We start from the raw sequence: 11,697 nt of genomic DNA on the forward strand, positions 1-11,697 counted from the left end.
ACAACTGACTCAGCCCTGCCGTGGGCAGGTCATTACTTACTTTTTCCTCAGTTTCCCCATCCACAAAACAAGGATAATCACACCTACCTCATAAGCTTGTTTCACTAACATTAACTAAAGAATTTACACAGCAAGCTTTCTAAAGATGGACTGTTCTGATTACCATTACTTATGGTGTACTTATTTACATAATTTGGGACATTGAATTTCTTAATGAGAATAAATAAACCTCAAGTTTAGAGAAACTAAACTTTTTTTTTTTTTTTGAGACGGAGTCTCACTCTGTTGTCTAGGCTGGAGTGCAGTGGCGCAATCTTGGCTCACTGCAACCTCTGCCTCCCTGGCTCAAGTGATTCCCCTCTTTCAGCCTCCTGAGTAGCAGGGATTACAGGTGCACACTACCACGCCTGGCTAATTTTTGTATTTTTAGTAGAGACGGGGTTTCGCCATGTTGGTCAGGCTGCTCTCGAACTGCTGACCTTGTGATCCGCCCGCCTCGGCCTCTCAAAGTGGAGAAACTAAACTTTTATTGTATGTGTCAATGTGATTTGGTCTTTTAAGAAAAGCAAATATTGTGAAATGCAGGTTAATTTGTTAATGAAGGATGCCTTACTCCGTATGTTTAATGGACAGATTATTCCTACACTATATTTATATATAATATGCTCATAATAATTTGTTAAGTGTTAGGAAACATGAAGAAGACTATATTGGCTTCTCGTATATGTTATTTTTTGAAGATCTTGATTTGTACTCTCCGAAAAGAAAACAAAAGAATGTTGGGAGCATGAATCCCAAATGCTACTTTTCTTATGTGGGTACTTCCCACATAAGAATCTGGTATTTTCAGATGTAGTGAATTTCATCCTTTTAACCTGAAGGAGTTTTGTTTGTTTGTTTGTTTGTTTCTGTTTAAAAAAATTTCAGAACCACAAACACACTAAGGATAGTGTATTATCAATGAATCAAAATACATTTATTGGGCATCTTCTATGTACTAGTTATGGCATAAGTAATGTGGATGAGTGATTTTCAAAGCGGTCTCAGAACCAGCATTATCAGCATCACCTGGCAACTTGCTAGAGAGGTAAATTCTTGGACCTCATTTAAGACCTACTGAATCAGAAACTCTGGGAATGGGGCCTAGCAATCTATGTCTTAACAAATGCTCTAGGTGATTTCTGATGTTAGCTAAAGTCTAAGAACACAAATGTGAGTTAAATGGAGTGTTTGTAACTTGCAAACTGTGCATACTTGTCCTTGTTTCCAGCATTTGGACCAACACAGTCTGTCAGAGCGTGTCTTCCACATAAGTGCATCTATTCACTAATTATGTACTTGTGTTTTCGAGGTTGCATTTGAGAAACACAATCTGTATATCACTTCTTGCACCTCCATTCTGTAAACAGGAGTTGGTATTGAAGTTGTTCTGGGAGTGGGAGTTTCTCTCACCTGAATTTAATTTCTCTTGAATGCGTGATCAGCTCCAAGCTGTGGGGGTTAGAATAGGGCCTACACCTGGGCATGTGGATATTTAAAGACAGCGAAGGGGAAGCCCTGCTTCTGAGAGCAGGTGTGATGGAGGGTGGCTGTGGGAGAAGTGGCAGCTCCTGGCTCATTCCTGGGCTCTTGGCTCTGGGTCTTTGGTGCATGTGTTTGAGCTCAGTAGAGACGTTTGACTGTCCCAACCCGATGCTGCCTTCCCACATAAATGAGATTTTTTTCTGCCAGGCAACATGGTTTTACCCTCACATTCAAAAGTAAGTAGCTGGAGCGCTGGTCTTTGCCAGGGAAGGAGTGATCCAGAAGCTGCCTGGCAGCATTTTGTGGGGCTGGTCAGGGAATGGGATGTAAATGACAACAGATATTAAGGGCTCTTGTGAGTAGAGCAAGGAGTTGGGTACAGAATATTCTTCAGCTGGTCTAGCAGAAACGGAATCTGCTTCCTGGTTTCAGCTCTGCAGGCTTGGTATGTAGGATGTCTTTAAGCTTAATGGCTGATGCCCTAAAGTTCTGTGTGTAAGGATGCTCTAAAGTGTGAAGTACACAGCTGCTGGGCTGGGCAACTATAGTGTTTTGGGAGATAAACAGGGCAAGTGGCTTGTCTTAGGTCATGGTGACTGGAATGGTTTTCAGTACTAGGGCAATCATTCTGACTTAATTCCAGGGGTAGGGTGATGGGAGTTGAGGAACCTCAGTCCATCCCTGGCTGCTGTGGACTAAGCACTGGCTTTGACAAGCTGAGACTGCTAAGTCTTTGTCCTGTCCTGCCAGGCTGGGTAGTGGGGAGTAAGAAGCTGAAATGGAGGTGGGACTTTCCATGATAGTGGCCTTCTGGAGCTTCCCCTCTTCTTTCCCTACAGGCTCATAGTTCATACACAGCTACTGGCTTCTCTGTTTTGAGGCAGTTTCCTTCTTGGGGGTTTCCTTGATAAAGTTATGGGCTTGGGTGCCCATTGTCCCCCATGCCACTGAGCTTGTTCTAGAGTTCGAGGACCATAGAAGGGGCCTCCAAAGATTCCTTCTGGGATCTTTCCCCATTATCTTTTCATCCTACCAGTCAGAGGGAGGGTCATTATTGGATATCTACTGTTTACTCACATATTGGATGGAGGTGGTGCCCACCCTCTTGGCAGAGACAAAGATTCCAGCCACTGATGTCGCTGATGCCAGCCTGAATGAATGTTCCAGTACCGAAAGGAAACGAGACGTAGTGTTGCTGTTTGTGACCTTGTCCCACACACAGCCACCTCTGTTTCACCTGCTTTATGTCCAGAAACCCTTAATCTCTAATGTGGAGCAGCTGATCCTGGGGATCCCGGGCCAGAATCGCCGGGAGATAGGCCATGGCCAGGATATGTTTCCAGCAGAGAAGCTCTGCCATCTGCAGGATCGCAAGGTGAACCTTCACAGAGCTGCCTGGGGTGAGTGTATTGTTGCACCCAGGACTCTCAGCTTCTCTTACTGTCAGGGGACCTGCCCGGCCCTCAACAGTGAGCTCCGTCATTCCAGCTTTGAGTGCTATAAGGTAAGACATGGAGCCTCGTTCTTTCTCTTCTGGGGTCATATTGGGATAGCACTAAGTGCTCAACTCTCTAGGCCTGGCTCCTTTTGAGTCAAGGAAGCCATTGAAGTTGGTAATTACATAATCTAGTACTGATGCAGTGTGTAGCATCTTCCCCGCCCTGTGACCTTATCCCTTATCTTTATTCATAAGAAACATCAGCTTCCTAAAGATTGTTCTGAAACGGCCCTGATCCAGCAGCTTCTCCCCAGGCCCTCCTTCTCCCTTCCCATGTATCCCTGACAAGTCTACTGATGCCCTTAAATATGAGGCTGTGGCTATGAGGCACTCACCGTTCTGCCATTTGTTTCTGCAGAGGGCAGTACCTACCTGTCCCTGGCTCTTCCAGACCTGCCGTCCCACCACGGTCAGACTCTTCTCCCTGATGGTCCAGGATGACGAACACAAGATGAGTGTGCACTATGTGAACACTTCCTTGGTGGAGAAGTGTGGCTGCTCTTGAGATACCCCAAAGCCTCCTACTGGCCTCAGGGCCACCTAAGTCTCAGGACTTTAGTAGGGGGTGGGATTACTTTTCATAGCAACTAGAGCTCTTTGAAGGGAGGTGGGATTTGGTTTGTTTCTCAAAGCACAGCAAGAGGGTTGGCATTATGGCAGTAACCCCTCATAGATGCTTCTCTTTGATGTGGCAGGGGCCCCCTAGTGCTGTTCTCAGTCACTCCTACTTCTGGGAAGCTGGGCCCATTGAGATGTCTGACTATCGCTGTCCTAGATTGTGAGTGGGCTGGGCTTAGTGCCACCTCTGGGATCATTTAGGTGGGGAAAGAGGAACTGGAATTGGACGCATGTCAGCTCTTGGGGTAGGGGTAAAATTGTTACCGGTGTTAAGCTGGCTTCGGACTCCTCTGAGCCATTCAGCTGCTATCATCCTTCTCTGTACCATTGGCCTGGGGCTGGTCCAGAACTGACCTCAGCATGTGCATTCCTCCTCACCTAACACTCCTGGCCTCTTTAGAGGGAGTGAGGACTCTGTGGAAGAAAGCATTCTGTCATGGGCTAGTCATGGGTAAACGGCCCCAAGGCCTTCACAACCTGGTGTCAGATGGGAGCCTGACAGTAGAGGATGTTGCTTGACTGACAGAGGGGGCCTCTGGCCTCATGGAAAGTTTGTCTCACTATCATTTAAGGAACTTGATATTAGCTTTTCTACTATCTTTAATAAAACTATGGGACCATTGTTGTGAGTCCTATGTTGGATATCTATTACTTAATGCCCTTGAGCCTCTGAATCAGAATGAGTAGATAGATGTTGGGTTTCAAATCCTATCGTCAAGGATCACAGGAAAGAAGCAACGCAATGCACTTTGAAACAAATATTCGGTCATTATAGCACTCACTCAATGACTCCTAGTTTTAGGTTCTAAAACTTACGTCCAAAGTAAGATATAAGGAAGTACTCCAACGCAGATATTAATACCAAAACTACTTGTTAGATTTCTTGAGGCAGAAGAGAAACAAAGTTAGATGACACTCAGAACCTTAGTAACATGTTATCTGTCCTAGTGGGAGGAGAAGTATATCAGTTAAATTTACAATTTTAAAATGTGACTTTCTCAGTGGACATTCATAGTTCACATTAGCCTGCACCTTGCAGAGTATCCCTGTAGAATGATGGTCAGGGTGAGGGCTGAGCACAGAGGAGGCAGAGAGCCATCCCTGGCTCTAGACTTTCCCAAGCTCGGTCTTGGCTGTGTGGTGGATTTCAAGAAATAAGGATGAACTACTGTCTTTTTTGATTCCTTTCTTTATATCTCTGCAACGGAAGTTCTGACAAATTTATGCAAGTGGTTTGTGCTTTTAAGTTTAATAGCAATGTATGCAATATAAGAAGCTGACTTTCCAGCCCCAATCCTAAACAAAGGTAGTGACTGTCAGGTTTGACATGTGCTCTGCCAGACTGCTTTCTTTGTATATGAACATAGCCTTAAAACGACCCTATAGCTCCTTAACAAGGTGTTGTGGAGACATTGCAAAATCCTAACACTTTTTTTTTCCCCATGGACATTAGCTTGTATATAGTATTTAAATAGTTCAATACCCATTTAACTGATTCCATTATTGATGGACATTCAAAGAGGGCATTTTAAAGTTACCCATTATTACAGTGCTGTGATCATCTTTGAATATAGATTCTTATATGCAGGTAGAATTGCTAAGAAAATGTCAGATGCAATTTGGTCTCCCCAAAAACTATGCCAGTTTACATTTCCCTCAACTGTGAGACCATTTTCCTCACACAGGGCAAGTCCTTTTGATAAGGGATACATTTCATTGTTAAGTTGCATCTTTAAAAATGAAAACTTGAACATATCAAATTAGCCAGTTGAATTCTTTGAGCTTATCAAGCATTTTTTGTCTTATAGAAACTCTTAATATAACAAAATGTGACAAATATATTTAAGTTTCTTTTCTACATGGGGGTATTATATGGATAAGTCAATCTCTGACTTTATTGGTTCTAGGTTTCATATTTGGTCATCCCCATAAAAAGATCATACACACTCTGCCTCTTGTAGTTCTTGTGTTCATGGTCTTATTTATACATTAATACTTCTGGGTAGGGAGAGCTGGAGGCGCCCAGGCCACTTGTGTCTAGGCCTGGCAGTGCCAATCTCTGGCCAGTCAAATGTAAGTGGGAGTCTGCAGGGTTTCCAGGAAGGCTTCTACTTTGGAGTTGAGGGCCTAGTTTACAGTAATAATGCACTACATTACTGGGATCAATGTAACAAAGATGGCAAAGCTGGAAAGAGTACGGGTTCCTTAGGGCAGGGATTGGCAAGCTTTTTCTGTAAAGGGACAGATAGTAAATATCTTGGGCTTTGTAGGCCATACAACCTCTGTCTACTCAACTCTGGTGTTGAAGCATAGAAATGGCCATTGAGGAAATGTAAATGAGCATCTTTGTATTCCAGTAAAACTTTATTCACGGGCCCTAATATTTAAACTTAATGTAACTTGTCACAAAATATTCTTTTTTCCAACCATTTAAAATAGGTAAAGACCATTCTTCATTTTTGAGTTGTACAAAAGTGTAATGATTGGCCTGTGGGCTGTAGACTGTCAACTCACCTTAGAATATCATTGAGCAGGTGGGCCAATACTAGCAGAGACTTCTAATTTATGAGAAATTGTATCTCTAATTAGGCCACTGTTTGTTTGGTTTTTTGGTTACTTGCAGTCAAATACATTCTTATCTGATACAGGTCTTTTTTTTTTTTTTAATAGCCCGCTGTTCTAACCTTTTATTGACTATTTGAACTTTCCTCCACCTTCATTTGGGCACTATTTTTTAAATCGCATGTTAAGTTTCCTTAAGCCTAATAAGTTTTTTCTAACATTCTATTCTAATCCACTAATCTTTGTTCATTTTCATGTCCATATTAACTTAATTCCTATAGTTTTAATGTATGCTTAGGATTCTGAAAGAATGTGTACCATACACTAAGTTGTTTTTCTCATGGAAGATGTCTGAATGTCTATATCTTCCCACCCATGAACATGATATAACTTTACATTTAATGGAGAAAAAGATCTGAATGAGTTACCTCACTTTTATTTCATTTAAGCCATGGCAATTTCTACTTGGATTATTTCTTGGTGATCTAGTTTACTGTTTTTAGTGTAAATGGAACTGTTAACTGGAATTACTTTTATGGCATCAGTCCATGTTACTCTTCCAATTCTGTAATGAAACCATGTAGATTCAGAGCATTGTTTTTTGTCCAACATGGAAGACCAACTCAGAGTTCAGTGCTTTCTGTCATTGTACTTAGTCTTTGGAAGGTGCTACCGGGCAGTTTTTTGTTCTGTTTGAATTAGGTGTTATTAAATGCTAGTGAGTCCTTAGACTTGACAACATCTAGAACAGTAAAATGGTGTTATGTACAACTATTGGAAAGTGGATTGAACCTGGTTGCTGATACCGATCTAAGTGGTTTGGATTTGTGTATATTCTAAGCATCATGTTTTATGTCAATGGGAACCCAGAATGGAGGCTGAAAATAAGTTTAATCTGCATGTACAGAAACTCCTAAAAGATAAAGAAACAGAGGTAGTAAGTGGCAAGACCTGGGCAAGAGGAGAATGCCAGAGCCTCATCTTCAGACTTACATTCCAACAGGAATGGACTCGTGATGACATGCATTTTGAGGAAGCATACTTTGTGCTTTGGTACTAGTTCTCAAAGGGGCTGAGGTCTGAGAGACAAACAGCCATCAAACCAGGTAGAAAGAGGGTGCAGGCTGAGTGAAGCAGCACCCACAATGGCCTAGGGAGGAAAGAGTAGGAGAGGGCTGTTCAGCTAAGCAGAGAAAGCTCAATAGAGCTGGCATGTGGGGTTTGCAGTGGGAGGAGTTGAGTGGGTGGGCAGTTTTACTCTTCTGGGCAGAGTCCACAGCATCATGTGAATTCAAATACGTAAATTGCGTTCCTTCATGTAAGATGAAAGATCACTTCTCTTTGGTGACTTGAATGTATTAATAAAAAGTAACAGGAATATCTACTAAAGCTGAATACATGCATACCCTATGTTCTAGCAATTTCATTTCTAGCCACATATTTTACCAAAAGATGTAGCAGCACTACATGTAAAAACCCCAAATTGAAAACTACCCAAATGCCCATCACCAGTAGAATACATTGTGGCATACTCATATAGGAGAGTACTATTTAACGAGGAGAAACAAAGTAGAACTCTAAATGAACTGATAAATCCCACAGACATGTTGAGGGAAAGAAGCTAGATACAGGGTAAAACATCGCTGTATGATTCTACTTATGTAGAGAACAAAAATTGGCAAAAGTAGGACGAACACTTCAATTCCATTTATATTAAAGAATCCAGAGTGGTAAGATTCATAAAGAAAAAGTAAAATGGTGGTTGCCAGGAGCTAGAGGGAAAGAGGAATAGGGAGATATTGCTGAATGGGTATTGAGTCTCAGTTATGTGAGATGAAAAGAGTTTTGGAGACGGATGCTGGTGATGGTTGTACAACAGTGGGATTGCACTTAGTACGCTACTGAACTGTACACTTAAAAATGGTTAAGATGGGCTGGGCGTGGTGGCTCCTGCCTGTAATCCCAGCACTCAGAGAGGCCAAGGCGGGTGGATCACTAGGTTGAGATGGAGACCATCCTGGCCAACATGGTGAAACCCTGTCTCTACTAAAAATACAAAAATTAGCTGGGCGTGGTGGTGCACGCCTGTAGTCCCAGCTACTTGGGAGACTGAGGCAGGAGAATCACTTGAACCCAGGAGGCAGAGGTCGCAGTGTGCCAAGATTGTGCCATGATACTCCAGCCTGGCAAGAGAGCGACTCCGCCTAAAAAAAAAAAAAAAAGATTCTAAGTTTTAGATATATTTTACCACAATAAATGTTTTACAAATGGCAAAGCAAATGTTGTTAGATTAACATTACTGTTAGCTGAAGGTAGGGTGTGGGGTGCAAGTATAAAAGGAGCTCTTAAGTGTGGGGATGTTCTGACTCTTAATCTGGGCAGAGACCTCAAGGGTGTGTTCAGTTTGTGAAAATTCATCAAACCGTATATTACGTGCATGTCTGCATGTATTTATATTTCAATAAAAGTTATCCTGGAAGGAAAAAGCAATGGGAAGCTTTAAAGTGAATTAATTTGTAATAGGTTACACTATTGAGTGTCTGGTGCAAGGCATTCTTCTATGCTCTTACTATCAGGAAGGTGCTGTCTTACAAAAGAGGAAACCGAGGAACAGTGGTTTATTGAGGTAAAAAGTAGCCATCTACAGATTCCTAGTAGGAGAAATCTCAAATGCTTCTATATACATCTCTAGAGAAACATTACCTACTCAGTTTACAATTTTTCCATCTTTAAAATAGAAGAATTCTAATTCTTAAAACTAGGCCCTGGCATTAAATTGCATGTCTCTTGGCTGGAAGGAAAAAAAAGACATTCTCTAATTTGAACTGGAATAATGAATTTTCTCACTTATGTTAATTTAAGGGTAAACTGAGATCATAGGATGGGTGTTAACTCTGGATAGTTCAAACGCAATCATGATAGGCTTATTTTTATCTTGGAAGTAAATTTTTAAAAGAAAATTTAGGCTGGGTGCGGTGGCTCACGCCTGTAATCCCAGCACTTTGGGAGGCCGAGGCAGGCAGATCACGAGGTCAGGAGTTCGAGATCAGTCTAGCCAACATAGTGAAACCCCATCTCTACTAAAAATACAAAAAATTAGCTGGGTGTGGTGGTGTGAACCTGTAATCCCAGCTACTCGGGAGGCTGAGGCAGAAGAATCACTTGAACCCGGGAGGCGGAGGTTGCAGTGAGCCGAGATTGCGCCATTGCACTCCAGCCCAGGTGACAGAGTGAGACTCCGTCTCAAAAAAAAAAAAAAAAAAATGAAAATTTATCATAGCTTTAAAACTTAAGGTGTGGGAATCAAACTAGCAATGCATTTGAAATTTTTCAGTGTCCCAAATCACATTTCACACAGTTTTGGAAAAAATACATTTTTAAAATGCACTAAACATACTCTTTCCCTTTTCTTTCTTTTTTTTTTTTTTGAGAGAGTCTCACTCTGTTCCCCAGGCTGGAGTGCAGTGGTGTGATCTCGGCTCACTGCAACCTCTGCCTCCCGGGTTCAAGTGATTCTCCTGCCTCAGCTTCCTGAGTAGCTGGTATTACAAGCATGTGTCACCATGCCTGGCTAATTTTTGTGTTTTTAGTAGAGATGCAGTTTTACCATGTTGGCTAGGTGATCCTCCTGCCTCAGCCTCCCAAAGTGCTGGGATTATAGGCATGAGACATTGTGCCTGGCCACTAAACGTACTATTTTCTATCAAAATATGACCTTTTCTTTTCTTCATCTCTATTTATTTTACTGAGTGAAGAAACATTCTGCTAAATCTTTCCTGATGGATCCCTGCTCCCCTGTGCCTTTCTTTTGTGCTGCTGTCTTTATTCCCACATTTGTGTCTCTCACGCATGTTATCCTTCCTTGTTTAGTCTTATTGAGCTTTGTGACAATACCTGCATCCACCTTCAACCTCCACCACATCTAGTTGTCTCTGGCTGGCTGGTCAGAACTCAGAGCAGCCGTGGGTGGATCTGCTGCAGTACAGAGAGGCCTGTGGCCATGGCTGGCTGCCCAGAGCCCTGTTCTCTGTCACACCTGATCAGATTTTTGAGATACCACCTCGCCCCAGGGACTGGTTCTGGTTAAAATAAGATGCTCGGGAGCACTCTTTCATAGAGAGTGGTTGTCAACGAGGTTGTGCAAGAAGGAGAGTCATCCTGGAAAAGATAAAGGGAAACAACAGGAAATGGAGAAGAAATGGGGTAAGGGATTAGTTCTTATCACAGTTAAACTAGTGCATCTTGCCACTGTATCATCAAAAATATCTCCTGTGACCAGCACTTTACAGGACATCTGCTGGTAACTGCCACTTATTTCACAATCCTGAATTCAAGGGTGCCCATGAGAGAAGAATACAGTATCTGTTGAAATAGACTCCCACATGAAGCCCATTGTGCTGTCCCCATAATTTTCACTCGAGTCCAAGGCATGCTGACATATTTTAAATGGGAGATCTGTGTGCAACCTCATTCACTGCAGACTGCAGACAAGTCATTCTCCTGCTATGTGGAAATCTCTCATTTCCCTTCCCTACTGTGTCTTTGGTCAACAGTTATAAACTCTCCCTCAGACAGCTGGTTGTGTATTAAAGTCTATTTATAACAGTCAATGGACAACTGATTGTTTATGGGGAGTCGTGGCAATTTTTGCTTAGGAAAGACAATTGGGGCATTTCTTCTGTAGCAGAGCGGGTTCAGCCGCTGGACTCCACAAACATTGCCTCACTTGTCTCCTTACATTCTGTGGACTGAGGTTACCCCAGGTGCTAATGGTGAATTCAAACCCAGCAGACTGCTGGCTGGGTCTTCAGTCAAGGGTCTTGGGGGTTAGACAATAGAAAAAAATGAAACAGTAATACCTTGTGAGGAACAAAAAAATGCAAAAGTACCCATATCTGTGAGGAACAGTATACCATACTCAAAATTTTCAGTAGTTTATGAAACTGTAGATTTCCATCCCCCTAACCACAGTTCTGGATTATGGGGTTTTTTGTTTTGTTTTGTTTTGTTTTTGAGACAGAGCCTTGCTCTGTTGCCCAGGCTGGAGGGCAGTGGTGCAAAGTTGGCTCACTGCAACCTCTGCCTCCCGGGTTCAAGGGACTCTCCTGCCTCAGCCTCCCAAGTAGCTGAGATTACAAGTGTGTGCCATCATGCCCAGCTAATTTTTATATTTTTAGTAGGATGGGGGTTTTGCCATGTTGGCCAGGCTGCTCTGGAACTCCTGACCTCACCTGATTCTCCTGCCTCGCCTCCCAAAGTGCTAGGACTACAGGCATGAACCACCGTGCCTGGATGCCCCCTAACCACAGTTCTAACTAAAATATGATCATATGACAACTTTTTAGCATTGAGAAAACTTCCTATTCTGGTGGGTCTTGTGGTGCTTTTTATTTTTCTTTGTAATTTCAAAACTTTTTTTCAACTAGGACAAAAACAGACAAAACTAATTTAAATCTCATCATTAATCGATAGTGAAATAAAAATGCTAATGGGAA

The 11,697-nt window shown here is 42.4% G+C and overlaps 1 protein-coding gene across 1 annotated transcript; it reads left to right on the top strand.

Moving 5' to 3' along the window:
* Nucleotides 1-1,657: 1,657 nt before the first annotated feature.
* On the top strand, nt 1,658-8,135 carry LOC129144084 (growth/differentiation factor 3-like). The gene is made up of 3 exons (XM_054685085.2): nt 1,658-1,760; nt 2,777-3,028; nt 3,381-8,135. The coding sequence occupies exons 1-3, from the start codon at nt 1,737-1,739 to the stop codon at nt 3,525-3,527; spliced, it is 423 nt and encodes a 140-aa protein (XP_054541060.2). The 5' UTR covers nt 1,658-1,736; the 3' UTR covers nt 3,528-8,135.
* Nucleotides 8,136-11,697: the final 3,562 nt, after the last annotated feature.

This window comes from Pan troglodytes, chromosome 4 (genome assembly GCF_028858775.2).
Source record: "Pan troglodytes isolate AG18354 chromosome 4, NHGRI_mPanTro3-v2.0_pri, whole genome shotgun sequence".
In the NCBI taxonomy this organism is placed as follows: domain Eukaryota; kingdom Metazoa; phylum Chordata; class Mammalia; order Primates; family Hominidae; genus Pan; species Pan troglodytes.

Bases quoted from the DNA above. Each gene is read 5' to 3' on its own strand.
- LOC129144084 (XM_054685085.2), top strand. From the start codon at position 1,737: ATGGTTTTACCCTCACATTCAAAA. The intron at 1,761-2,776 runs GTAAGTAGCTGG...CTTTATGTCCAG, and splicing joins TTTTACCCTCACATTCAAAA to AAACCCTTAATCTCTAATGT. The intron at 3,029-3,380 runs GTAAGACATGGA...TTGTTTCTGCAG, and splicing joins CCAGCTTTGAGTGCTATAAG to AGGGCAGTACCTACCTGTCC.